General features: G+C 34.8%; 4 protein-coding genes and 1 non-coding gene across 5 annotated transcripts; 4 read left to right on the top strand and 1 right to left on the bottom strand.

Moving 5' to 3' along the window:
* LOC110012814 (extensin-2-like) lies at positions 866-6,747 on the top strand. Its single transcript, XM_020697739.1, has 5 exons — positions 866-1,403; positions 1,548-1,691; positions 1,837-2,044; positions 3,955-6,162; positions 6,259-6,747. Exons 4-5 carry the CDS (start codon positions 4,867-4,869, stop codon positions 6,262-6,264), a joined length of 1,302 nt encoding a protein of 433 aa, XP_020553398.1. The 5' UTR covers positions 866-1,403; positions 1,548-1,691; positions 1,837-2,044; positions 3,955-4,866; the 3' UTR covers positions 6,265-6,747.
* LOC105173985 (NDR1/HIN1-like protein 1) lies at positions 10,452-11,403 on the top strand. The gene has a single exon (XM_011095929.2). The coding sequence runs from the start codon at positions 10,631-10,633 to the stop codon at positions 11,255-11,257; it is 627 nt and encodes a 208-aa protein (XP_011094231.1). The 5' UTR covers positions 10,452-10,630; the 3' UTR covers positions 11,258-11,403.
* LOC105173984 (NDR1/HIN1-like protein 1) lies at positions 16,480-17,543 on the top strand. Its single transcript, XM_011095927.2, has one exon. The coding sequence runs from the start codon at positions 16,571-16,573 to the stop codon at positions 17,198-17,200; it is 630 nt and encodes a 209-aa protein (XP_011094229.1). The 5' UTR covers positions 16,480-16,570; the 3' UTR covers positions 17,201-17,543.
* On the bottom strand, positions 21,177-22,268 carry LOC105173983 (NDR1/HIN1-like protein 2). Its single transcript, XM_011095926.2, has one exon. The coding sequence runs from the start codon at positions 22,135-22,137 to the stop codon at positions 21,427-21,429; it is 711 nt and encodes a 236-aa protein (XP_011094228.1). The 5' UTR covers positions 22,138-22,268; the 3' UTR covers positions 21,177-21,426.
* Positions 26,080-26,153, top strand: TRNAN-GUU. Its single transcript has one exon. It is a non-coding gene; the product is annotated as a tRNA-Asn (tRNA).

Below are 26,232 nucleotides of genomic sequence, written 5' to 3'. Positions count from 1 at the left end.
TACAAGTGTGTATTTATTTACGATCTGTTTGGATCAAATTGAGATTGGGTAAAATCTTTAATACATGATTTTGAGGGAGTAAGGAAGGTGAGATCAAATGTGTGGACTGAAACGCTCTCTGGTCCACAAACTCTTGCCTAGCCGCGACACGTGCCTGGCACTCCCGGTGAGGTCATACAGCTCATTCTCTGCTATAAAGTATCCACTAGTTTCAGGATCTGTGCGCTAATACAGTGGTCTGTCTACACATTTGCAGCCATCAGAACATTATAATAAAACCCATGAGCTGAATTGATTTCTTCTGAAAAATGTTGTTTGTAGAAAAAGCAAAGATGGTGGTGTGAAAGTTATAGTGGAGATCGGGAGTGAATATTTCATAGTATTTGGAAGAAAAGTTCAAAAGAAAACGCCTAACTTCTTCCTTCACAGGAACTACATAAAAACATCACACTTGCTATTGAAACAGGCCAATAGGTGAAGGTTTTAAAGACATTACTATCATATAAATCACATTTACTCCATACGTCACTCATCTTATGATTGAATCAGATTAGGTTGATTCCAATTCCCAATAACAATTAAAAAATTTCCTTCTTTAATGCCCGGTTGATATGTAATTAAAAAATATTAGTATTATTTATCTAAAAGATTTGCCTCATTAGTGCTAGGCTAGCAAATGAACCCAAATTTTCTCTATGCATCTGTAAATAACATAAATGATGGCAAGGGGAATTTTAGTTCGCATTTGATTTGATTGAATTATATAATAAGAATAATATATTTATTGTGTGATTGATTTATAATTATGATATATTTGTTGTATAATTAAATTTGATGGGAGTAAAAGTGGAGGGGGCGTAGTTGTGGAGATGGGGTGAGAGCAAGAATGGTGTTGGTGGGTGAGAAGCGTGTAGCAAGTACCAACAAATCTTCTTCCTGCTTTCTCACGTGACACTTCCCCCCTACTTCCTCTCTCTATCCCTTTTGTTCATTAATAGAAGAAATAAAGAAAGTGATTTCCCTTTCTGTACTTTGAATTTCTGCATTCCGATTCCAGAAATTTAACTCGTAACTTCAAATCTTTTAATTAAATAAAACGAAATATCACCCTTAAAATCCCCCTCAACTCTCTCTCTCTCTCTCTCTCTTGCAAACACACATTGGTGCAGGAAATGGCGGATGATTTTGGTGCTGAAAATCTGGAAGATGGAGAACTATGGCTTCCCTCTGATTTCTTCTCCATGGACGAAGTCCAAGTCTCCAATAAAATCACTACTCCCTATCACTACTGTTCTTCCTCAAACCTCTCTTGCATGGAGGATTCTAACTGTTTCTCTTCCTCCACTTTTCTCCACACTCAAACCCATAATCCTTGCCTTTCTAAACCTCTCCCATCTTTACAGGTACATGCATGCATGCCTATTCACTTCATTATCAACACATGTTTTTTTTTTGGTTTATGCGCCTTTGAGTAATTTTCCCCCATTTTTTGGGGTCCCTACGTCTTTCATTGTATGCTTCTTCCTCTTGTGGTTTTGCTTGTGCAGAGATTTACGCCGGCTGTTAGGTACAGTGCTTCTGGCGGCGTCGGCGGTTGTACTCATGATCCTTGTGGTTGCGGAACCGGAAATCGCTGGGCCGGGTGGTCATCGATTTATCAACTTCAGCGCCTGAACCCGGTTCAAACTCAGGTGGCATTGAACCAAATTTGCCTCATTCCTTTGCTTTCCATTTTCTTATGAGTTGTCCTTATCCCGCTTTTAAACTTTAGTTGTCAGCTTTCGTCAGATAGTAGGTATGGTATAGCATTAAATGAGGTCGCTTGATACCCTGCAGGTTGGTGACTTTTTCGGAGAAAGAGCTTGGGCTCTGCAGAAGCAGCAGCAGCAGCATAACCACCGGTTCGGCCAGAACCGGGTTTTTCCTGGGGTGAGGATGGGTGCTCATGGAGGGACCGGTGTCTTCCTGCCTCGCATTTCAAGCGATATGCTCGCTGCCACTGTCACCAAAAATCATAATCATCACTACTTTGGAAAAGGACAGCGTGAGTTAATGTTGTGATTGAGGTTTTTTTACGTGGGTGAACAGCCAGTACTGATTTTCACTTTGTGAGAAGAATGAGCAGGAAGACTTAGTGGCATCATAAATACCAAAATGATGTGTGATAAGATTAAAATCCACATAAGTTCTTGCATGAATATCTAAATGATGAAATTCTTGGACATAAAAACCCAATTTAAATTGGTTCATTGAAAATCTTTTCTGAAACTTTTGAATTTCACTAATTAGTTCTTCCATTCAAGTACACAGGGGACTTTGATGAATTCCAAATACATTTGTCTCATAAGAGTCACAGAAACTATAAATGTTGCATTTTCTTAATAGGTCATGTTCACTTTGTCTAATATAATCAGGGTCCAAATGATTTTTTTAAAGAACAAGAAGTTGTCTTGATTAGATAGTCATTGGCCAATTATTTTAACACGTGCGAAAGCTATATTGATCCCATGTTTAATAAATTTGAGTATTTACAACAATTGTATGCGTTTTCCCAATATAAGTTTCCTCAAAGAATTATTAGTAAATTCCTTAGTCATATTTCTACTTCATAATAGCAATTTAGTGTCTTATGATCTAAATCTAAAGTAGACGCAACAGTCTTAATTATTGTATCACAGCTTTTGAATTGGATTCTTTTTCCACTGATTCTGTAGTTAGATTGGTTCATCTATGCATTACTGCTTTCATATCATATAAAGTGCATACGATCTTAGAGGGTCAACTTGATGCAATATTCCGATTCAATAATCCTTTTAATAGATGTCATCCTCGGCTTTATTTGGATCGTTTAGTTGCTGTAGGAATAAGCACTAGGGGGAGCTGCTATTCAAAAATAAAGAATGCACTAGTAGGTGCATGGTAGGTAGTTCTGTTTAATGGATGTGACCATCTTTGTCTGCAATTCGAATTGGACTTTATTGCTTTGGTGATGCTTCACTGGAATTTCTGCGGGGGTTGTCTTGCTTGTCTAGGAGCCTTTAAAACTCAAAGTTGACTAACGCTGTGCATGAGATTGGCTTTCTTTTCATGATGACATTTCCGATGTGGCGAGTGAAATAGAAATTGGTGAACTTTACACTTTTTTCCTACACAGTTTTAGGGGCATAGAGTTGTGTTCTATTGCACACACTTGATTGATAATGGCTGCCTGCCTAGTTGGGATTCATTAGGTGTCAAAAACAAGAACTACTGTACAAAAACATGTCTGATTTGCGGAATGATAATGATATTTTTGCATCTGCTTTATGTTGGATTGTGCTTCTTTCTGGAGTTGTAATTCGATGAGGCCAAGTACAACTTCAGGTAAAGTAGTCATGCAACCTTTCTTGACCTTTGCGCTTCAGTGAATGCAGGAAAGAAAATACAGGTGAAGTCTATCTTTTTCCCTGTCCTGCTAGTCAATGAGTGACATTTCAAATTTCGTATCCTTGCTTTACATGACAAAACAAACTCTAGTCACTTCTTGAAATTGGTGATGCTTGGGGGTGGATTGAGTCAAAGCTGCAAAACCTCTAAGTAAATAACATGTAGAACATGCATTGAACTTCATGATCGTGATATTGATATATGGTATACAGAAGATTTGTTTAGCTAAAGGCTTCTCCTACCTGAGGGGCACTAAGCACATGTTATGGATGCATTTTAAGTATTTATTTGGACTTGTCTATCTCTCAGGAGTGCAGTCTTCTGAAAACGTGCAGGCTGAGTTGCATCATGAATATGATATTCTTGCATCTTTCATCAGAAAGAAACTAATGAGCTTCTATTCCAAAGATCTGAAATACATTTACCAGATCCCAAATCCCTGTTTTCAATCTTTGTTGTCCGAAAGATAATTGAGGTTTGTTTCTAGTTACATGAGACAGCAGTAAATTACTTTCCAATATTTTGCAGGTCTGATGAAATCACATGAGCTTCAACTCCCTCCTCGGAAGATCTTGCTCAACAGGAGGCAAGAGGAAAGCGGTGGCTATTTTGCTTCCGAGGTGCGTATGCCTCATAATTGGAAATGTTGAGATTTATTCCTCTGGCTATGTAGAGTCCTACGTCGTGGGATGGAAACAAATAGGAAAACAGCTTCAACAATAAGAAAAAGTGGCCAGCATCAGAAAACTATTGTATTTTGAAGATGATTGGCTGCCCATGATTTGTTGTCTTTCATGTAAAGGAATATGAAAATGTTCCATTTTGAAAGTTATGTATGGCAGAGTAGTGTCTTTCTCAGTGTATAATTATTAACATTATAATTAGCTCGCCCTATATAATTTATCAAGGGAGTATTTAAAGGCAACATGTAGCTATAGAGAATATTCTAGGACAGACTTACTCCTATTTATAGTGCAGGAACAGGAAATTGTTAATCATTGTTCTCCCCCCACCCCTACCCCCACAAAAGAAAAAAAACATCATCAACTACAACGAACCCCTGACGAAATTACAATTATTTGCTTTTCGTTTCATCCTTCCTTTCATCACTTCATCCTAAAATTCAGTCAAACCATTTACAAACGAATGACACTTAATTCTCAGGCGCCAAACATCACGTCCAACCCCTCGTTAGCTCCACACCCTTTTTTTCATCTCCTGAAACACCAACAAAGTGACACATCCGTCTGAATCGACAACGGACCTTTCTCCATCTCTGTTGTCATCAACAAAAAACCAGGCAATAATCATAATCAGTTTCCAAATCTTGGAACTGAGAATAAAAACTGCTCTGTACAACTTCTTCTGTTTTCCGTTTCCTGTTCTGTTCTCCGTCCCTGCTTTTGAAAAAATCAGAGGGAGAGGTAAATATCTCATCATATGGGGTTCCCATCAGGTCCTCCATCCGACGACCCTAACCAGAAAGTGGTTATGGGGTACCCTTCCACTGATAGTTACCACCAATCTCAGCAAATGTACCCTCAAGCCCCCCCGGCCTACCCTGGCCCCGGCCACCCTCCGCCTCAACCTCCGCCCCAACCTCCGCAAATGTACCCTCAAGCCCCCCCAGCCTACCCTGGCCCCAGCCACCCTACGGCTCATACATCGTCTTCGTTCCAAACCCACTCTCAGCACCCCTATGCATCCTCTTCGTTCCAACGCCCTCCTGATTACGACCCATCCCAATGCCAACAAGACGCTAAGCACCCAATTCCCTCAGGATATGAGCCATCCCAATTCCAACATGACACGAGGTACCCCGTTCCCTCGGGATACGACCCATCCCAATTCCAACATGACACTAAGTTCGTGATTCCCTCGGGATACGACCAGTCCCAGTTCCAACACAACACTAAGTACCCAATTTCCTCAGGATACGACCCGTCACGGTTCCAACACAACGCTACGTACCCAATTCCCTCAGCATACGGCCCGCCCCAGTTCCAACACGACTCTAAGTACCCATTTCACTCCCAATTCCAGCACGACCCTAATCTCCCAATTCATGGCCCACAAAATCCATATCCCCAGCCATACAATGACTACTATTACCAGCAGCCGTACAAGCCTTTCGTGCCTGAAAACAGAGACCATTCCTCGTTTGGTAAAGTGATGCTGATATTGATGATTGTTCTAGTAGGCGGTATGTGCATGATGAGCCTAGTCATGTGGTTCCTCTTTGAAACCAACATTCCCGAGTTTGGAGTTACATCCCTAAAGGTTTCCAACTTCAGTGTCACAAATACAAACTTGACGGGTGAATGGAATGCGGATATCTCGGTCCATAATACCAACAGGGAGCTCGCAGTCCATTTTGATACGATCACGTCGTCGATATTCTACAAAGAGACTTTGTTGGGGGTTTCTTCATTGCAGTCCTTTCAAGTAGAGAAGACTGAGAAAGCTGATATTAAGTTCAGTTTGTCAGCACTGAATGATGCGAAGATGCAGGCTTTGATGCTGCCTCAACTTGCTGAGGATCATAGTAAAGGGACGGTGCTTTTCAGCCTCATACTGTCTATGAAAGCTAATTTTACCACTCCCACTATGGTTTACAGACAAGCCAGCCTCAGAGTCTTGTGTGAGAATATGCCAATCTCGTTTTGGAATGACCAAGGAAATTTGATTGAGGGCTGGAGGAGTAGATGTTTGATATATATGCATGACAGCCTTAAGGTAAATGTAGTCCTTTTATCTGTCCAAATTCATCTTCATACTAGTTGTAGACAAATCCATATTGTTAAGATTGTTATGTTATATTCAACTTTGCAGGAATAATAATGCCAAGAATCAGCTAAGGAAGCGCATAAAGCCAAAAGGAGACAACCTCAAATCAATAGGAATCTTGCCATGAAAATGATTAATAAGTATGTACGCACAGCCGTCTCTTGAGTGAATCAGTAGATTTTCTATGGCTGCTGGAATTGATATATCCTGTCAAACAAGCATCGGCAGAAGAACAAAGTTTTGTCATTAGTGTTTTTATCAAGCACTTTTAGAGATCGACATGCACGGAGTACGAGTACAGGTTATTATGGCCTGATTAGTGTTCTAGTTCGTTACTCCATAATAGAGTCTTCTTGTATTTAGGAGGCTGGATTGTAGACTGCGAGGTTGTAGCGAGAAAAGGGTGCTTAGTCAATCACCAGCACAGGTTGTCTGAATCCTAGGACAATTTAGGTTGAGTAAGGATTTCCTGTTATGCTGGTGTTATGGAACTTTTGTTCATCTTTTTGTATTATGTAGAAATTTTTCCTGTGAGTAAGGATTTCCTAGGACAATTTTTAGTTTGTCTTGCTCTGTTCTCTTGAGACATATTCCCCAACCATCTCCCCTTTCATTCTGCACTAAGTATGAAATTAACACATTATACGGGAAGTTCTGGCGGCTTGAGTCCAAGTTAATTATTTTACATTCGTCGGGTAATTAGTGGTGTAAGTGCAATTGCAGCATTTATTACAATCTTGTCAATAAGTGATCTTCATTGTACAAAGTTTCAGTTGGCTGCAATATTATTGTACGATAATGTTAAATAATTTCTAATAATGCAAATCAATAACACTTCAGCATTTACACCACCAAATTAATATTTGATTATATAAATAATGATTGCTGGTCATGTCCGACTCGTACTTTTCTGGGCTTTGCAACTTTATTGGGCGTGGTGCTTATTGACCCACATGTTATTATTATTTTTTATTTTTTTATATGGAAAAAAAATAAAAACTTTATTAATTTTTATTATTCACAATTGGGGCCTAAAGACTCCTCCAGAAATCCAATTTTTTTTAATTAATATATAATCTTGATTTCTTAGGTAACTTTAGCATCATTAAAATAATTCAACTTCGAATATTTGTTATACTGTTACCTCTATAATTGTTAAATATATTGATAATTATTTGATTAAATCTTGGAAAAGTATGAGTATTTGATTAAATCAATTATTAGTATTACTGTTTCTTAAATCATTTAGTATTTAGTATTACTCAACTTGGAAAAGTACTGAAATGGTGCTACTTTAATCTTTTTCTTTTTATGATTAGTCCCTTACTTTTTGTTCTTTCTAAACTTTTCTCATGGGTTGTGTGAAAAATAAAAATATATATATTCAGATTAATACATTTTGTGAAATATTTTTTTTTAATAAAAAAACGTGACAGAACGAAAAATACTTTTGAATTAGAATGTTTTTGTAATAATTATTTGTATGAAAAAATGTGACACAATGAGAATATATTTATTTTGTGATACCTTTTTGTATGAAAAGACACAATATAATATAATTTTTGGAACTCACGAATCAAATCCCATGAAAAGAAATCCAATTTGAATATATTCGACGATTTGAAATAGTGAAAAACTGAAAAAGAAAATGTTTGAAAATGGAATGGAATAAATCTGTGACCGTGTGGAAAACAGAAGGGCAAAATGTTATTAATTTATCTCAACTTGCAACTTTTTGTCACTGTTTAAACCATTTTCTGTTCTTTATTTCGTTGACTTACTGGAGTCTTAATTTAATCAATAATGGCAGTGTATCTGACATAAGTATTAGGAATAATTATATTTGCACCTTTAATTTATAATTATTTACATAAGTGATAAAGGAGGTAGGGGTGCAGAGACAGCCAGGATGTTTGCCTAGAAGCAGCCACCTTTGAAAGAGTGCGAAATAGCTCACTGATCGAGCGCTCTTGCGCCGAAGATGAACGTGGTTAAGCGATCTATTTTTTCTTTGATCTCGAGAGATATACGATCGGAAGGAGCTAATTCAAACCCCTCCAGTAAAATAAGAACAGCCCCCACATTCAAACCCCCTTTCGTACCATTAGCAAGAACTTGTTTCACTTGCTTATCACAAGGAATTCGAACAACTGCCTTTCTTTTTTCCTATCTTATCTTTAAAAAAAAGGGAAAAAGGTCCAATTTTTATTGTTTTAATTGAAAAGAAAATAAAGGAGGATGGGATTTCAATGAATTAAATCTATAAGAACCACAAAGTCCTAGCTTTTGAATAAAAAATAACTCAGTTAGAACTCCGATTTCTGGCCTATTCGATTTTGGTAGTTTGATCGTGAAATTTATTTCTTTCTGTATTTTATTTTTTTGAAAAAATCCATGCATCCATCAGAAAATATAAATATTATTTATATAAACTACCCCTACTTTTTGGAAAATCATACATACACCTCTTAAAAATGCCAACATCATTTCACAAATTATTCATATTTTTTTATTGTCGAGGGTAGATTTTTTAATCATACAAAAGACAATTAGTTTGTGTAAATAAATTATAAATTAGAAGGTGAAAATGTAATTATTCCTAGTTATGATGGATAGACACGGACACGGCACGAGATGAATACGACGACACAGAAAATTTAAAATAAATAAGACACGACATGGCACTGATACGACTATAAATGATATATTTTTTATTATATATACTTAATTTCTCGTAAAAGTAATATATGCAATATAAAAATATCAAAATAAAGCATAATATAAGGATGTCTTACTTCTAAGTTCTTGACCAAAATACATATGTAATCAATTAAATCATCCAAATTTCTAGTCTTCCAAATGAGGTAAATCATCATGATCATCTCTTGGATCTTTTGTAATTTCATCAAATAAAATAGACTCCAACTCTGATTTGTCAAGCAAGAGATTGCAATTTCTAGAATGCCAACATCTTCTATGGTCTAAAAAGCATCTCCTGCCTCATCCCACATTTGAGTTTCACCTTGCATGTATTGTGGAGTCTTTCTTGACAAAAGTTGAAGATTGTTGTGCACAAAAATTAAATCTTGAGCATGTTGTGGAGTAATTTGATTCTTCTTTGTTGGGTGAAATTTATTCAGTTTTTGTCCAAATTTTTTTAAAATCATAAAATAACCCGAACGTATCCTAAAACATCCGACAACGTGTCCATCTTTTTTCTTTCTTTTTATTTTCGAACTTATTGAGAATGTGTCCAACACCATGATAAATCCCTAGGTATTATTAGTCACATGTTGCTCCAAAAGGAAAAATGGTAGAAACTCCAATCATTGTGTTCTGAATTGCATCAATGATTAAAAGTCCATTATTTGTGCACATAAGTTTTATGATCAACGGTGTGATGTACTGCATAAAATTCAAACACATGATTTTGTTTTGTGTATTATTTCTCTCAACTGTATTCCATGATTGGCTATTTGGTTTCTTCTCCTGGACTACACATGAACTCAAACAGGAGTCCAAGGTTCTCTTAATTAATTCTCCTAATCAAGATTATGATAATGTACATAGGAGAATTAACCTTTGATGATCAGGAGTACTTGAATGCATCATGTCACCCCATAATCAATCAATTTTCCAAGATAATTACTACTTATTACAACCACGTCCGTCTACGTTAATTACTTGTGTGCTATGGAGTAATTCAAATTTTTGAATGTAAATTAGACAGATTGCTGATTAATAATATTTTAATTTAATAATTAAAATTGAGGTTTTATAAACAAGTTAGGGAGTGGTGGGATATTTATTAAGGTTTACAGAAGGTGTGAGTGTGAAGAAATGAAGGGTACTTAAAAAGAAATTGGGCGGAAGTAGATGAATTTGATTGAGGATGTGCAATAGTAGATGCATATAGGAGCCAACTAATAAGAAACACCTGGTTACATGTTGGGAGGAGTGTGATTGGCCTACGTATATAATTTAGCAACTTTGAAGAGGCTAATATATGAGAGGGAAGGAAATTGGGTTTGAAATGATAAAGTTGAAGGTACTGATTAAACAGGAAGCATGGACCAAGATATACCATTGCCACCCAGGTGAGGACACCTGTTTGCGTGTCAGGGGAGAAAGGAAGAGGAATCCACTGTAAAACCCAGTTTACCGTATGTATAAATGTTTTTTTAAATAAAATTTATGATTGTTGCAATAAAAAGTAAAACCTGAACCTGCCCTGTGTGTGTACTATATTTACAAATATCAGCAACAGTACGCGGAGTTGTTTTGTCTATTCTTTTTGTAGACCCGCAGGGGTCCTATACAAGTCGACTGTACCTTCCCCCATCTCTTCTCATTTCTAAAGCGCACATTAGCAGATATAAGCCCCAGCTTCCTTTCACCACCATAGCTCCCCGCCGCCATGCCGGAGAAAGTTTCCAGCGCCCACAAGAGCAAGCGTCGGATCCTCCGGAAGTGCTTCGCCGGCCTGTTCATCTTCAACTTCATCATTCTTCTCGCCGTCCTCATAACTTGGGCCGTCCTCCAGCCAAAAAAGCCCCGTTTCACCCTCCTAGAGGCCACCTTCTTCACTCTCAATGTCTCCGCCGCTAACCTCGTATCGACCGCCATCCAAGTCACCGTCAACGCCCAGAACCCCAACTCCAGGGTAGGTATTTACTACGACAAGGTGGACGTTTACGCCACCTACCGCAACCAGCAAATCACCAACTACACTGGGATTCCGCCGTTTTATCATGGACACAAGGACGTCGACAACATCTGGCCGAAGTTTATCAACGGCAGTAACATCCCGGTGGCGCCGTACAACGGCCTAGCCCTCAGGCAGGACCAATTCAAGGGCGACGTGAGGCTGATTATCAAAATAGACGGGCGTGTTAAATGGAAAGTGGGGTCCTTTGTGACCAGGCGGTACGACATCCACATCGCCTGCCCCGCCCAGATTGAGCTTTACTCCAACAAAACCGGAGTTCTCATCGCCGACGAAAGTAGGTATAAGCTTGAACAAAGTTGTAGTGTCTATGTGTGAAACAGTAAAATCCAAATAGGATTATTTAAATTTAAATCGGGATTCACTACTTCTCATTAATTTTATGTAATTCGTCGGTTGATTTTTTGTTTATTGTTATTCATGTTATCTCTACTTTTTATATATTTGAAGAGCATCTTTTGATATATGTCTTTCATTTTTATGATTTGTTATTTTTTTATTTATTTTTCTCTGTTTTTTTTCTATTATCAACTTTCACATCTCCTTTTCTTTTCCCACAAATTTCTTATGACTTTTATATTTTTAAATATTTATAATTATCCAATTAATATATTTTTGTTTGAAGTGGTAATTAATTTTTTTAAAATTTAAATTTACGCACTTATTTGAGTGTGTCACATTTATTGGTATATATTAAGAGAGAACACATTTTTCGTGTCTCTTTTATTTTTTTATTTCTTTTTATATTTAAAATTTTACACAAGCTTTTGCTTTAAATAATACTTATAAAATTGCAGATTGAAGATGGTTTAATTATACCACTCACTTAGGCCAGTTTAATTATATCTCGATGTGGGATAAATTATTAAATCTTATCGGGACTTAATGCATTATTAGTGTGTCATTATTTTTTATAATAAATGATGGATAATGAAATTTGAGGGTAAATGTATTATTATTGGGCCCAATCCACCCTTATAAGACACCATTTTGTTATCCTCGTTTCCGATTAATTATTTATCCTCCCGGGTACTGCAACCGTCATATACTTGTAATTATCAATTCAACTTCATCACATAATACTGTACTATAAATATTCGTTTATATTTTTTTAACAATTTCTATACTTATTTTTTAAGTTCATTTTATTATTTTATAAAAACTTATTTAGAAGTTCCACATTTTTTAAGTGGATCTCGAAAATTAATTTTAAAAAATTAAGAGGATAATATGGTAACAGAAATTAAAATAATACCCATCTACGATCATTTCACTATATTCAAACTAGATTAATTGAGGGGTTTGACCAAAAAAACGTGACACACACACACATATATATATATATATATATATATATTACACTCTCCCCCTGAGATTTAATTTAACTACACATAAATCTTCTATAATTTAAAAAAGTACATCTAACATCTCTGAGTTTGTTTTCGTCTAACAAATAAATCCCCCTATTAGTTAAAATATACCGAATTTGTTAATATTAATAAAAAATAAAAACAATCTATATATTTACCCCCAAATTGACTTGTTAATGACTTATAACATGTCAAATAAAAAATTTTATGGCCAAATTGCCCTTATATATCTTCACGCATTAATGCATGCCATGAGGTATATTTTCACAATTATAAGGGTAATTTAATTAAAAAAAAAAATTGACTTGCAATAAGTCAGTTTTAAGTCAATCAAGGTAAATATAAATTTCACTAAATATTTTTTCTAATATCAACAAATTTAGTGATATTTGATTAATATGGGAACTTATTTGTTAGATAGAAGCAAATCTCAAAAGTATTAGATATAATTTATCAAATCATAGGAAGTCTACATGCAATTCCACCAAACTTCAGGAAAGAAAAATGCAATTATCCCACATACATATATACGTAGTACTTAGGCCTTTTAAGTATAGTAGCCACTTTTGCACTCGTTACTCGCGTGAATAAATTTTTTTAAAAATAAATTGAATGCACAAAAATTCTACTAATTCAGAAGGAATAAAGTTACACATTTTGGTTAAATATACTAGTTCTTGTTGCACGTGTTTTCCACGAGTATATAAAAAATTATAATGTGAGATAAAGAAAAAATTTATATAAAGATACCAAACATAGTGAAGTGATGAAAATGAAAAGGGTATTTGAAAAAAAAATGTGGGGAAAAGTAAGCAAAAAAGAAATATTTATAATTGTGAGTTTATCAAAAATATGAAAGCTTGTTAGAAAAAATAAATATGAAGAATGTAAGAGCGAGAAAATTAATTGCAATAGGATTTATTAAAATTATGAAAGTTTGTAAGGACAAAAAAAATAGAGAGCATCATAGAAGAATGAAGTAGTGAGTTTTCAGGAAATAAAAAATTACAATTTTAAAATAATTAAAAAAAATATATGGGTTACATTAAACGCTCGGTCGGCACTGTAGCATTATTTACAAGATGTAATTGATAAAGAAAAGATTGACAGTAATGAGGACCCCCTAAAATACGGAATCACACCTGTCGGTAGCAATATATCCTAGTGGTTTTTCTATTAAATATTTTTTTTATTTAGATAATTTTATATAATTTTAATTGATAATAAAATAGTAGGGGTCCGTCTAAACTTCTGTCTCGTCAGAGGTTTTCAAAACAACCCCCTCTCACTCCCCCAAAAAAAAGAGTATAAGTTTCGGATATGATTTATTCGATTGTTACTTAAAATATTTTTTCTTTCAATTAAACTGCTAAAATGGTTGTGAATTTTGTTTTTATTTTTTTTTCATTTTCTACCAAAAAGAAAAAAGGTTGCATCTAATAATTGAAATTAATCAGTTGTGTATATTCAGGTTGTGATTGAGGGTGCGATCAGCTGCATCAATTTTGATATATTTGATGAATTGTTTGTATGTATTGTGCGTCTCTCTGTGAATTGTATTTCCATGATTGGGTTGTTCCTGGACAAGTACTTACCAGAACCCAAACAAGAAGTCGGTAGGCCGAGCTGGAAAGTTCTCTTAAGCATGGTGATTATACGGGCCCACCTCCACCCCAAGTCGCGTCAACACCCCAAACTTTGCCTACTCCAATCCCTTTCCATAATTAATTAAATTATTTTTTTTCATCTAATTATTATTAAATTAACACTTGGTTACTGAAAATTCCACTTCCCCACTTCACTTGTACGCTAAAATTCCAATTAATTGAGTAAAACAGAAAAGAATTTACAAGTACAAAAATGTCAGAAAAAAAAAAGTAATTAATATTTATTACAACCGGGTCCAAATTAATTACTTGTTGAACTTTGATTCTTCCACAAGATTCCTCGCAGTTTCGAGGAAACTTCTCTTTGTTTTTTTGACAGTAATAAAATAAAGGAATAAGGGCAGGTACCCACATGCTACGGAGGCAATCAACATATGCTTCGTATTCACATAATTTTTTCCTTAGTCAAATGTCAATCACAAATGTTGAAATTGGTGACTTCACACTTGAAATTTAAGGACATGAGCAAATCATTTCTATAAACTGTACCGACAGAAGAAGAGATGGACACCTTAAACCAAAGAGGAATACAAGATTGGGAAAAGGGTCCATTATTACACACAAAATGCAACCGTCCAATTATTCTCCACATTTTTTTTATTTAATTAATTTATCAAATTTAAATACAGATTACATATAATACACTTTTTATGTATTCAATTATTTCTTTTAACTATGCACTAACCGTATAACAAGCATATTATATTTACTATATAATTAATTTAAATTTAATTAAATTGAATTTGAATTAAAATTTTTCTTATAAATCTGACATAAATTTGAAGTATTCAAACTTATACCAAAATATTAAAAGTTGATCAAATATATATATGTTGGAACTTTCTTATAGTGTATATGTGGAAAGATATGAAAATAGCAACTTCTAAAAGTAAATAAAAATGACTTACCCTCACATACACATCCAAGAATTAGACCAAATCCAATTATAAGTCAGTGGAGAGTTAGTAATAGGTAGGGGTGATCAAAAAATTCTAAAAATTGTCCAAATCAAATTTATTTTTTAAATCCTAATTTTAAATTTAGAGTAAAATTGCACTGCACTTTGATTTGTTTTTAATTAGAACTTAAAAAAAATTATCAAAAATTGAACCGTACCGCTAAATATATAATTAATTTTTTAAATTATATATAATTTGATAAAATAATAATTTTTTTAGAAAAATATCATATTCGAATTATATAATTTAAAAATTCATATGTTATTAAAGATGCACGTTACAAAGCTCATTTTTATAAAATTTATATTTGAATTTAATGTTTAGTTCTTTAAGCTCATTCAAGTTTTAAATCCATATAATGATTGTCCTATTTTTCATTCACTTTTTCTCCCCCTTTTCCTCTTCTTTATTTTCTCTCTTACCGCTTTCTTTTTTCTGTCATTTTGTCTTTTATCTCTATTTTCTCTAAAATTGACATTTGTTGGATTATGTGTTTTCTTATTGGATTAATATGTATGATCTTATATTTTAATCTACTTAAGGTTATGGAGAGTGTTGATGCTCTATAATGCGTAATATTGATTTTTTTTTCTTACTACATACAAACACTTATTTCATTTATTAATTTTTGTTAGTCTCAATATTTTATTTTTGTTATAAGTATTAAAACCACCAATCACCCGCAACCGCACTTTTGATTTTGGTTTTAAAAATAAAAATTTAAAAAATTATTTGATAATTTTATTTAAAAGTATATTTGAAAAAATCAAAACCACGTCGTAAGCACCTGGAACTAGAAGTGTAGCCTTCAGTGTGATGAATCTTTCCCACAAAATGCAGCACAAAGTTTGAGCCCTCCACCCCCTTTTTGCTATTTAAAGGCACAGTTTTCTATCCAAAATCTAAATCACTTCACTGTTTCCAAAAGTTATGACCCGTACCCGTCGTTTTTGCAGGTCCACACATGCATTCCCATCTTGTACCTACCCTAATTAATTTAACTACCTCCAAATCCATCTTTATTGCTACTTACAAAAGTAGGACGTTTCATTCAATTCCTTTCATTATTTCCTCTAATCAAATAATTTTTGGTTTGTTTTTCTTACTATACACCGAAAGTAATTAATTTTTTTCATAATCGAGTTAGTTGAGAAGGAACAAGTATACGTCAAATTCTTATAATACTTGAGTCAATTGTATGACAAGTATAATACATTTATTTTATGATTTGTGTATAATCAAAGAAAAGTAATCAAACACACTTGTTTCGTGATTGGCTTGAAAAAATTAATGTGAATAATTTCATATTGGTTCTTTATTTTGATTGAATATTGCATTTTTGTATTTTGCATCATACAAATGTTGTAGTTTATTTAGAATATTTGAATTTTGCATGAGAAATTAAGTTGAAAGTAATTAAGGTATTCCATGAAGTATACATAGCATAGTACTTACACACACTACACATAGTTGGCTTTGTTCGTGTACACTCAAAAAGTAGGATACACAAGGCTACCCCATCTCATTTCTCAAGCCTATATTAGTAGACAGCCGAACCCCATCCTCCTCCCACTCTACATTCCCAACCCTCCCCCTACCACTCAAAACCAAAACTCCTCCATCGCCTCCGCCACCATGGTTGAGAAAGTTTGCAGCCACCACAAGAGCAAGAAAAAGAAGATCCTCCGCCGGTGCTGCGCCGGCCTCATCATCTTCAACTTCATCCTCCTACTCCTCATCCTCATAATCTGGGCTGTCCTCCAGCCCAAAAAGCCCCGCTTCACGCTCCAAGACGCCACCATCTTCACCCTCAACGTCTCCGCCCCTAACGTCATCTCCACCACCGTCCAGGTTACCATCAACTCCCGCAATCCCAACTCCAGGATCGGTGTTTACTACGACAAGCTCGACGCCTACGCCACCTACCACAACCAGCAAATCACCTACTACACCGTTATTCCGCCGGTTTATCAGGGCCACAAGGACGTCAATGTCTGGTCGCCGTTTATCTACGGCAACAACGTCCCCGTGGCGCCGTACAACGGCCTAGCCCTCAGCCAGGACCAATCCAACGGCGCCATCAGGCTGACGGTCAAACTTGACGGCCGTGTTAAATGGAAAGTGGGGTCCTTCATCTCCGGCCGCTACCACCTCCACGTCTCCTGCCCCGCCTATATTCCGCTAGGAAATAGCAAGAACACCGGAATCGTCGTCGGCAACGCAGTTAAGTATCAGCTTTCACAGAGTTGTAGTGTCAGTGTGTGAAAAATAAAAAAAATAAAATAAGCAAACAAAGAAATGAAGAGGGAGATGATGGAGTTAATTAAATTAAATATTAGGATAAAATTAAAAGTTAAATCGGGATTTAATGATCCTATTTCAGTTGGTTTATTCAGCTTTGGGCTTTTGTTTCGTGCGGGGCAGATTACATATATAGACTGATCAAGAACTGTACATTCGGCTCAAAATAAGCTACACTATCATAAACTGCAAAAGCTGAGACAGCTTAAAGCAAACATTTGTATGTTGTACAAGATTTGTGTATGAATGATTAAGCTAATTAGCTGTGGATTATTTCAGCAATTCTGCAATAATTGTTGATTTATTATGTGCTTAATTAGTGAAGTTAAAGTGGGTTTTGAGTGGAGGTTAAGCTGTCACTTTCTTGCATTAAGAATCTTTCTTGGCTTTATTAATAACGATGATATTGATTTATTTAAATGAAGTCGTCGGTATTTATTTTAATATTTTATGGTAGTGATGGTGTTATATCTTGTTTGGCCCACGGAACTTGTGAGCTGTTTATGCCCATAGAAAATAGGCAGGCCATGTGATAGTTGCTCCTTAAATATTGCTCAACCAAACTAAGATGCTATCTTCTTCTTTTATGTTTTCCTTTATTCCTTTTAATTAATTTCTCTTCACATTTGAAATTAATCAATAATTAATCACTCCTACTCATTATATTTGATCCACATAATTATCAGTAAACATTGTTTACTATATTTAATCCATCGATACATTATTTTTTGTTGTTGTCACGGTCATTATTTGTCATAAACGACGTACAATTATCACTTCTATGTATATACATGTACATATATTTTTTGATTTGTGAATATATTTAGCATGTCATCAATGATGTCGTAACCTACTATAATTTTGATTTAGAATATAAAAGTTGTAAACCTCAAAAAGAATAAGTCGGCCTTGCCAATCCCAATTCAAAGTTGTTGAAAATGTAAATAGTCAATACGAAGTTGAGTTTTACAGATTAGGTCGAAAGGTTAGATCTCAAATGTTTAATGCACCGGATACCGAGCAATAATGAAAAATACATAAATTTGATCTTGTTACAATATGTATATATCTTTATTTTCAGTATTATTTATGCTTAATCCCCAATTAATATGTAATTATGCATGTATAAACCAAATAATATTCTTATTTTTTAAAAATGCATAAATCCAATGATATCTGATAGAGTGGACAGAAGGCAAGTGCAAAATTTATCCATAGACTTGTGCATGCGTTGCCACATAAGACAAAAATGAAATCCCAATTTACGTAAAGGATAAAAATAGGTGTGCAAAATACTAATAATAGGGATTGGTGACCTAATACCAGAGAAAAAAGGATTTAATGTTTGGCAACATCAATCTATCACAAGAAAATTCTGGCAAGGCTGCCCCAGTTAGGGTAGGTACATCTGTATGTTTTTTCCAAGTGCCCATCATTTTATATTTCATTTCAAATTCATTTAATTTTGTGCTATGCTTTCATCCTATAATTATATATATATATATATATAGTATTAGAGAAAGGTGCATAAGTAGGGGTCTGGTGAGGGGAGGTGGGCTTATCTTGTGGGGTCATTTTCAAGGGCACAGTCGTCTCTACCTCCTAATTAATAATAATTGAAATATAGAAAGAGACGTTGAAGAAATAATAATTGAAATATAGAAAGAGACTTAAGAAAACTGTATGCCTTTAATTGTCCTTATCTCCCTTTAATTTTAGTGGAAACATTATATATATAGCCCACTTACACATGCTTAAACATAACTTACTCCTCTATGCTCTATGCCTATTCTTGTATGGGTACATTTAAGCCACTTTTTATAAAATTCGATATAATTATAAATATTTTTTAATTTTAATATTCGTATAATAATATGTTTATTTCATTAATTTTTATTAAATTTTTATGTTGAATTGATAAAAAATATCCTTTTGAATTATGAATTATAATTTTTAATTTTTTTTAATTTTCTAAATTATTTTTATGAAATAATATGCGCTACGAATTATTTATTTTGACCACTCTCAAATTCTTTTACATTTTATCAAACTCTTTTTATTAGAAAAATAAGCATGGATAAAATAGTAGTGTCTATTTTATTTTTTAGGGGCTACATAATTAATTTTATTTAAAAAAGTATTTATAATTTCTTAAATAGTAAGATGTTTATAATTACGATAAATTTAAAAGGTCGTAGTTGTAATTATTCTTATTATATTAATGTGGAACATGGTGGTGGCGGTATATAAAGTCGCTCTCAAATATTAACTATATATTGCCAATAGGGTGTGTAGGTCCTATTCCATCTTAGGACAATTAAACTAGTTGTTATAAGGTTAGGTTGGAGGGATTTAATTCCCAAATTACATCTCAAATTTATTATAATCTGAATGTTTTTTAACAAGTCAAATAAAATTTCAGTTATATTGTATTTGAAAATTTTCAAGCACATCAACAAAATCGAGCTTAAAATGAAAAAAGAAACAAAAACAAGAAGTCAGTGCCGTGAGATTTGCACATTTTGAATTGTGTAAATTAGATCGACACCTCTAATTGAAGTTAGGTCTAAATGTATAAATATTTTTTTACCCCTTATAAAATTGCAAATACACCTTCTGATAGGATGTTGGTGTAATATAATTAAAAGAATATTTATGTAAAATACTACAACTAAATAAAAAATATAATTGTAATTATAATTACAACATCAAATATATACTTGTAGTATCATAAAAGATATAAGGTATTTATATAAACAAATTTAACCTCACGAGTGTCAATGCAATTTAGCGGATTAAGCCCACAAAATGGTGAAATGCACGCACTCCAAAAAAAGGGTATAATGTGGATGAGAATGGGGGTGAGGTGAGCTGGCCCAGAATTGTTGAGGTTGTGTGATTGGACTGTAATTGGAGAAGTGAAGTAGAATAAGATGAAAGTTAAAACAAGGGCAGAGGAGGAGAAGGGGCTTTCATTTTTGCATGTGTTGGAAGGTTCTTCAAGTTGTTAAAGTGTTGTTATCAGCTTAAATTTCGTATGAATGAATTTTTGTAGCAGTTCACTTCATATTTATATGCAACAAGCAGAGGCTTCAATTTGTTTAAAACAACTCATTTTTAATGCATTCTTGAGTCGCTTCCAATATATAAAAGAAACTTCATCATTTACATTTGATTCATTCAAAACCTTGCAAGTCTATAGGCTTATTATCATTGAATAATTGAAGGTTGTTCAGATATACACTGTGTTTTCTATATATCCCATAATTAGATCATTACCAACTAAGCTCTTTTCTTCATATATTTAGTACAAAAAATATTGAATGCGTACCCATGTAACTCAAGTAAACTTGATTTTGACATAAAATACAGGGCTTTAATGTAATTATTTAAAGGGCAGTCAAAAACATCATGAAGGTTAGTTTGTATTTTACAAGATTTGATGAATTTAACCTTATTTTTGTTCATGCTGTATTAATATAAAATATAAAACTAAATTTACTGTTTACTTTAAAATATATATATATTGACTCTATCATTTACAAAACCTTTTTTTCTCAAAAAGAATGAAATCAAACAAAGAGCTTTTAAAGCAAAGAAAAAGAAAAGTAGTAACTTTAAAGTAAGAAATATTGCGCCAGTGACGTTTGGTGTACGTCAGCTTTGTATGTATGTGAAGATGCTCCATTATTGTAACTTGTGCTGCGAATTCAAAATTTGAATTATATCATAACGTAAAGTTCCTACAGTTCAAACCAATCCATTCAGGTCCACTTTATTATGATGATTCTGTTGGAATAATATCTCAACGTTACTGGGCTTTGACCTTTTCCCTCGCACTAACGGCAGCTTTATCCTACACCCAAGCATTCTCTAATCTACCCATTTTCTGATATCTGCTTTTTTATTCATTCAAAAAAATTCACTCTACCAAGAAGAATTCACGCAAACTGAAGCAGTATTCAACTCATTATTTATTTACAAAGAAGCCACAGAGGAAGAATATGATCGGAGGAACATATCATTCCGGAACTACGTATGTACTGCATCAAGAATCAAGTGATAGGAGGAGATGAACGTATATCAGGAGACTGATAACAAAAGAATAATAGCAACAACACATGGATAAAAGAATGAAGATAAAAGCAGTAAAAGATATAAGTGCAATCATCTATAGTGGACCCGAGAAATCAGCGCCAATCAAAATCGCACCTCTTGGATTCGTAAACCCCTGAGGTTGTGCCGTTCGAACTCAACGGAATTTTCAAATCGCAGTCAATCTTGGGCTTCACTTTCGTTGATTTCACAAACCAAAACTTCAATCTAATTCGCATATAGAGCTTCACGTCGATGTCGTACATGCCGGAAGTCCTATCGTCGTTGTAGTTAGACATCTCTTTGTTTCCGAGCAACACGATATTCTGCCCTCTGAACTGTGCGTTCAGGTAGTCTGTACTCTTTTTCCCCTGATAGAACGGCTGCAAATCGACGCTGGAGAATCTCTGACCCTGGTAGAAAGCCCTAGCCTCGATCTTGTCGTAGTAGATTCCTATGCGCCGATTCGGATTTCGAATCGTCAGGTTCAGCGCCAGGTTGAAGTGAAGCGTGTTGTTGGCAAGGTTGAACTGGGTGAGCGATGCGTCGGTGGCGTAGAATTTGACGGTGTTGGGGCGGAAAATCAACCAGCAGACGAAGACGATGATTCCGACGATAACGAGAATGGTGATGAGGATCTGGCATATGCAGGTGCAGATGCAGTTGGCGATGCAGCTGCAGCAGCAGCTGAAGGGGTTGCAACAGCAGCCGCCTCCTCCGCGGCCAGGGCGGTGATAGGTTTTGGAGGGCGGCGGGATGGAGGGGCCGTAGTAGGCTCCGTTCAGGTGGGGTTGTTTATCTCCCATTGGTTGAAGACTTGGGGAGCGGTTTGCGGAGTTTGGAACTTTTGGAGTAGCAGATAATTTTTCTCTTGTGATGTGAAAGAAACGTGTGGGGTTCAGATAAATTAACAAAACTGGTTGGGAATAGGGATTCTAATGTCTGTATTTATAGCGCTTTCTCCCTCTCCCCCTCTACAAATTTTAAAGTCGTGTGTTTGATTGAATCTTTGTTTGTGTGTGTGTGTGTGTGAATTGAAGAATCGGTAAAAGGCGTGTAAGGGCACACGGAGTGGGCTAATTGTGTAATTCACTTTTTTTTTTTTTTTAAATTCATATACATATAAATAATAATTACATTACTATATTAATATTTGAATAAATTGAGTTTAAAAATTATAAAATAAGATTTGAATAAATTGAATAATACATGAATTAAAAATTATAAAATAAGATAAACACCGACGCATTAATTGAAATTCAAATTGATAAACTCAAATTAAGTAATAAGTATTTGATTAGGGTAAGGTAGGGAAATAGGATTGGATGAAGGCGGTTGGTTGATGAGATGATGGAGATGTGTGTTTGAAAAGAGGTAGGATGTTGCTTGGTAATTTCCTCAAATTGACTTATGGGTGAGGACTGGAGGGCTTTACTTATTTTGTTGCTACATCTCAAAATTGGGCGTCTTCAGTTCAAACATATTGGGAAAAATAATTATTTATTGCGGCCTACCAGTTGAATATATCAATTATTGATAACATGCGTTGTCTATGAGTTTGTCAGCTCATTCATTTTTCTTTTTCTTTTTTTAATATTTAGTTGAGGTTGGATTGATTCAAAGTGAGGAAAGAAGATGAGGAAATTGTAACGTCAGTTGAAATTATTTTACACATGAGAGATATAATACTTGTTTCAAATTGTTTTTTCTAACTTTATCAATCAACGCTTCTCTTTTTTGTTTTGTGTTTATGTACAATATAGTAAATAATAATTACAAGTAAATAAAATTAAAGTATTTCATGCAAGAGGGTGTTTGGCTATATAAGGTTCTCAAAATATTTTATAAGATGTTTGAAAATTTAAAAGTTATAGAAAATTTTCTTGAAAAGTACATAAGATCTCAAATAAGATATATTTGCATATTATAAGCTCTTTAAGAAAAAGTTATGGTTTATTTGGTTGGGATGAAAAATGGAAGTAAAAATAGATGTATAAGAAAAAGTTTGTTTAGGGGAAATAGCTGGAGAAGAAGTAAAATTGGATGTATATGAACCCCTCTGAAGTCTAATTTCGTTCCCATTTAAATTGGACAAGCTAAATAAATAAATAAATGTATATAACGAGCCTCCAAATCTGGGAGCAATAAAAGAACAATTGTCACAGGAACACGCAAAGTGCCCACAGCAAAAGCACCAGCAGAACGAGCGAGAGCCTGGGCAACTCTGGTCCCTTCGATCAAAGACCTCCTGCCATCCAAAGCGAATAGCTAACGCCATCGCCTCCCTAGCTGCAACCATTTCCACCAATTCTAGAAAAATAGGTTTGATGTAGCGGTGTGAAGACCATGCAGTGCACTCCCCTTCAGCGGAGCGAGCCACTACTCCAAACCCTCCCTCCTTTCTCTCCTCAAAAATCGCTCCATCAAAGTTGATTTTCTCAACACCCGCATTAGCGGGTTTCCATCGCCCAGCCACCCGAGTTTCCCGCCCTCCCACTGTGTTCCGAGAGATAGTATGGAACTCCGCCAAATACCTTGTCACTCCCTCCAATACCTCCGTCGGCTGCTAATGCTTCCCCTCCATGAGGACGCCATTCCTATTCTTCCACAATCCCCAAGCAATAATCAAAAAGAGTCAGAAACTATCAGGCTCCAATTTCTCCCATACATCCCTCACCCAACTTTCCACATCGCCCCATTCACGCCCCACAACAACCCAACTCAAGTGACAGAGAGCCCAACATTGACGTGCAAAATGGCAATGCACCAAGACATGGAAAACATTCTCCCTTGTATCCAAACAGATGGGGCATCCCCCTAAATAATGACTGACATGCTGCTGCAAATTAAACGAGGTAGGGAGAGCGTTTTTACAGGCTTCCTCCCATATGAATTTCCAAAGGTAAAGCCCTGTGAGACATGGATGCCTCCACATTCAGAGTACGATCCAAATGGTAAGCACTGCAAACAGGAAACGACGATCCCAAGTACAATGCCACATGGCCACATTCCTGCCCAAAGGAATAGCTAGAATGGCCTCCACATCCATCGGGTGGAACACCTCCATCAGTCTCTTCCGCATCCATTCGCCAGCTGCATGATACCGGGGTGATGGGACGAAGGGAGGTTGGCTGCGGTATCCATGGGGATTTCCATACTAAGATGCGATCTCCTGCCCCGACTCGCGAACGAAAATAATTTATTTTTATTTACTTATTATCCATATTTATATATTTTCCCTCCAATTTTTCTTTTTCGTTTCGTGCTAATAATATTAGTACATACTTTTTTTGCCGAAAAAACTAGTACATTGCCGATCACTTATAGTAATTTTTATTTTATTTAAACTGAATAGCTTATAATAAATGTACAATACTCATTTTGATGAATATTTTTATTAATAAAAAGTATTTTTGTTGTTGTTTGATGAATATTTTTACTAAAAAGATTTTTAAATTTTGTGTACAATATAATTAATTTTAGTATAATATTAACTTATTTATTTTATAGTATGAAAGGGTAAATCGCATGGGCTCCCCTGCCTTAAATATAAATACCCTCTCATTATTTGAAAAATTATAATACTCCACTGAAACTACAAATACCCTAACAAATACTCTCCTACAATGAGCTATCACAAGAGAATATTTGTAGTTTCAAGGGGATACTTATAATTTTTCAAACAACGAGGGGATATTTATAATTATGACACACCTCAAAGGAGCTGATTTACCCAATATTAAATAAAAAAAAAAAAGAGTAATTGTAAAACTACAAAAATTGATCTTTTCTTCTCAATTTACTTGTCTCGTATCAAACAAGAACGGATATTTGAGATTTATTGCACTTACAATCATGCCAAATAATTTGAAGAAAAACTAATATTTTTTTCCTCCCCTTTTCACTTCTCATTTTCTCTCTTTTAAATCAAACGAATCATTAGAGAAATAATCAGAAGTTACAGGTCCAATTGTGCAATTTTTCCTTAGTTTGTAGCTTTTCTTGTAACATGTAGGATGAGTGAATGTCCCAACTTTATAGTACAAGTAATCTAAAACTAACAAATTAAACACCAGTGATGAAAACTTGCAATCTTTTTTCAACTAGAATATGTCTTAATTCTAATGCAGCTACCGTTGGTCCCTGCCTGGACACATATACCCCACCAACGGCCAAATCCAATATTGAAGGAAGGAGACAACTAATAACAAGCCCATGGCCTTATTACTATCTTACTCGGCCTCTCAACTCTTCATTTTGTCAACTCTAACTTCTCCTAAATTAAAAAGGATTTTCAGTGAAGGGGATGTCCCTCACTTTCTATTCTCATCTGAGTCCTAATCAAGCTTCTAACGTAGAGCTGCAAAGGCTGTATCTGATCTTTATTCATTTTCAAGTCCTCAATTCGATTTATGATCTTTAGCTATAGTCTCTCGATGTTTAAAATATAAAATTTCATTTCGAGAATAAATCCAGTGTCTAAATGCATGAACAACATAACATACTTGACAATTAAGAACAGAGCTATTTATAATTTTAATCTATTTTAACTAGTCACATTATGATGACGGAAATTTTTATAGACTGTCCATATGAGGTGTATTTTATTGTTAAAATATGAGATAATGTCATTGTAACCAACCCAATTCGATAAAAAAATTAGAAATGACAAATTTGAATTAGTATGGAATTTTGAAAGAACTCTCAGACCCACACATTATTTTTCTACAGAAGATTAAAAACGTGTTGCTGGAGTAGCTCAGTTGGTTAGAGCGTGTGGCTGTTAACCACAAGGTCGAAGGTTCAAGCCCTTCCTCTAGCGTCATCATTTTCTATCTGTATTTTTAATCTATTTTGATTATTAATTCATTATCCCCTATCCCTTCACAAAAATAATTAAA

This window comes from Sesamum indicum, linkage group LG11, assembly GCF_000512975.1.
Source record: "Sesamum indicum cultivar Zhongzhi No. 13 linkage group LG11, S_indicum_v1.0, whole genome shotgun sequence".
NCBI lineage: Eukaryota > Viridiplantae > Streptophyta > Magnoliopsida > Lamiales > Pedaliaceae > Sesamum > Sesamum indicum.
Note: the sequence above shows the minus strand (reverse complement) of the source record. Positions and strands in the feature narration are given on the sequence as shown.

What these genes read in the sequence shown, in the direction of transcription:
- LOC110012814 (XM_020697739.1), top strand. Translation starts at nt 4,867, where the DNA reads ATGGGGTTCCCATCAGGTCCTCCATCCGACGACCCTAACCAGAAAGTG.
- LOC105173985 (XM_011095929.2), top strand. Translation starts at nt 10,631, where the DNA reads ATGCCGGAGAAAGTTTCCAGCGCCCACAAGAGCAAGCGTCGGATCCTC.
- LOC105173984 (XM_011095927.2), top strand. Translation starts at nt 16,571, where the DNA reads ATGGTTGAGAAAGTTTGCAGCCACCACAAGAGCAAGAAAAAGAAGATC.
- LOC105173983 (XM_011095926.2), bottom strand. Translation starts at nt 22,137, where the DNA reads ATGGGAGATAAACAACCCCACCTGAACGGAGCCTACTACGGCCCCTCC.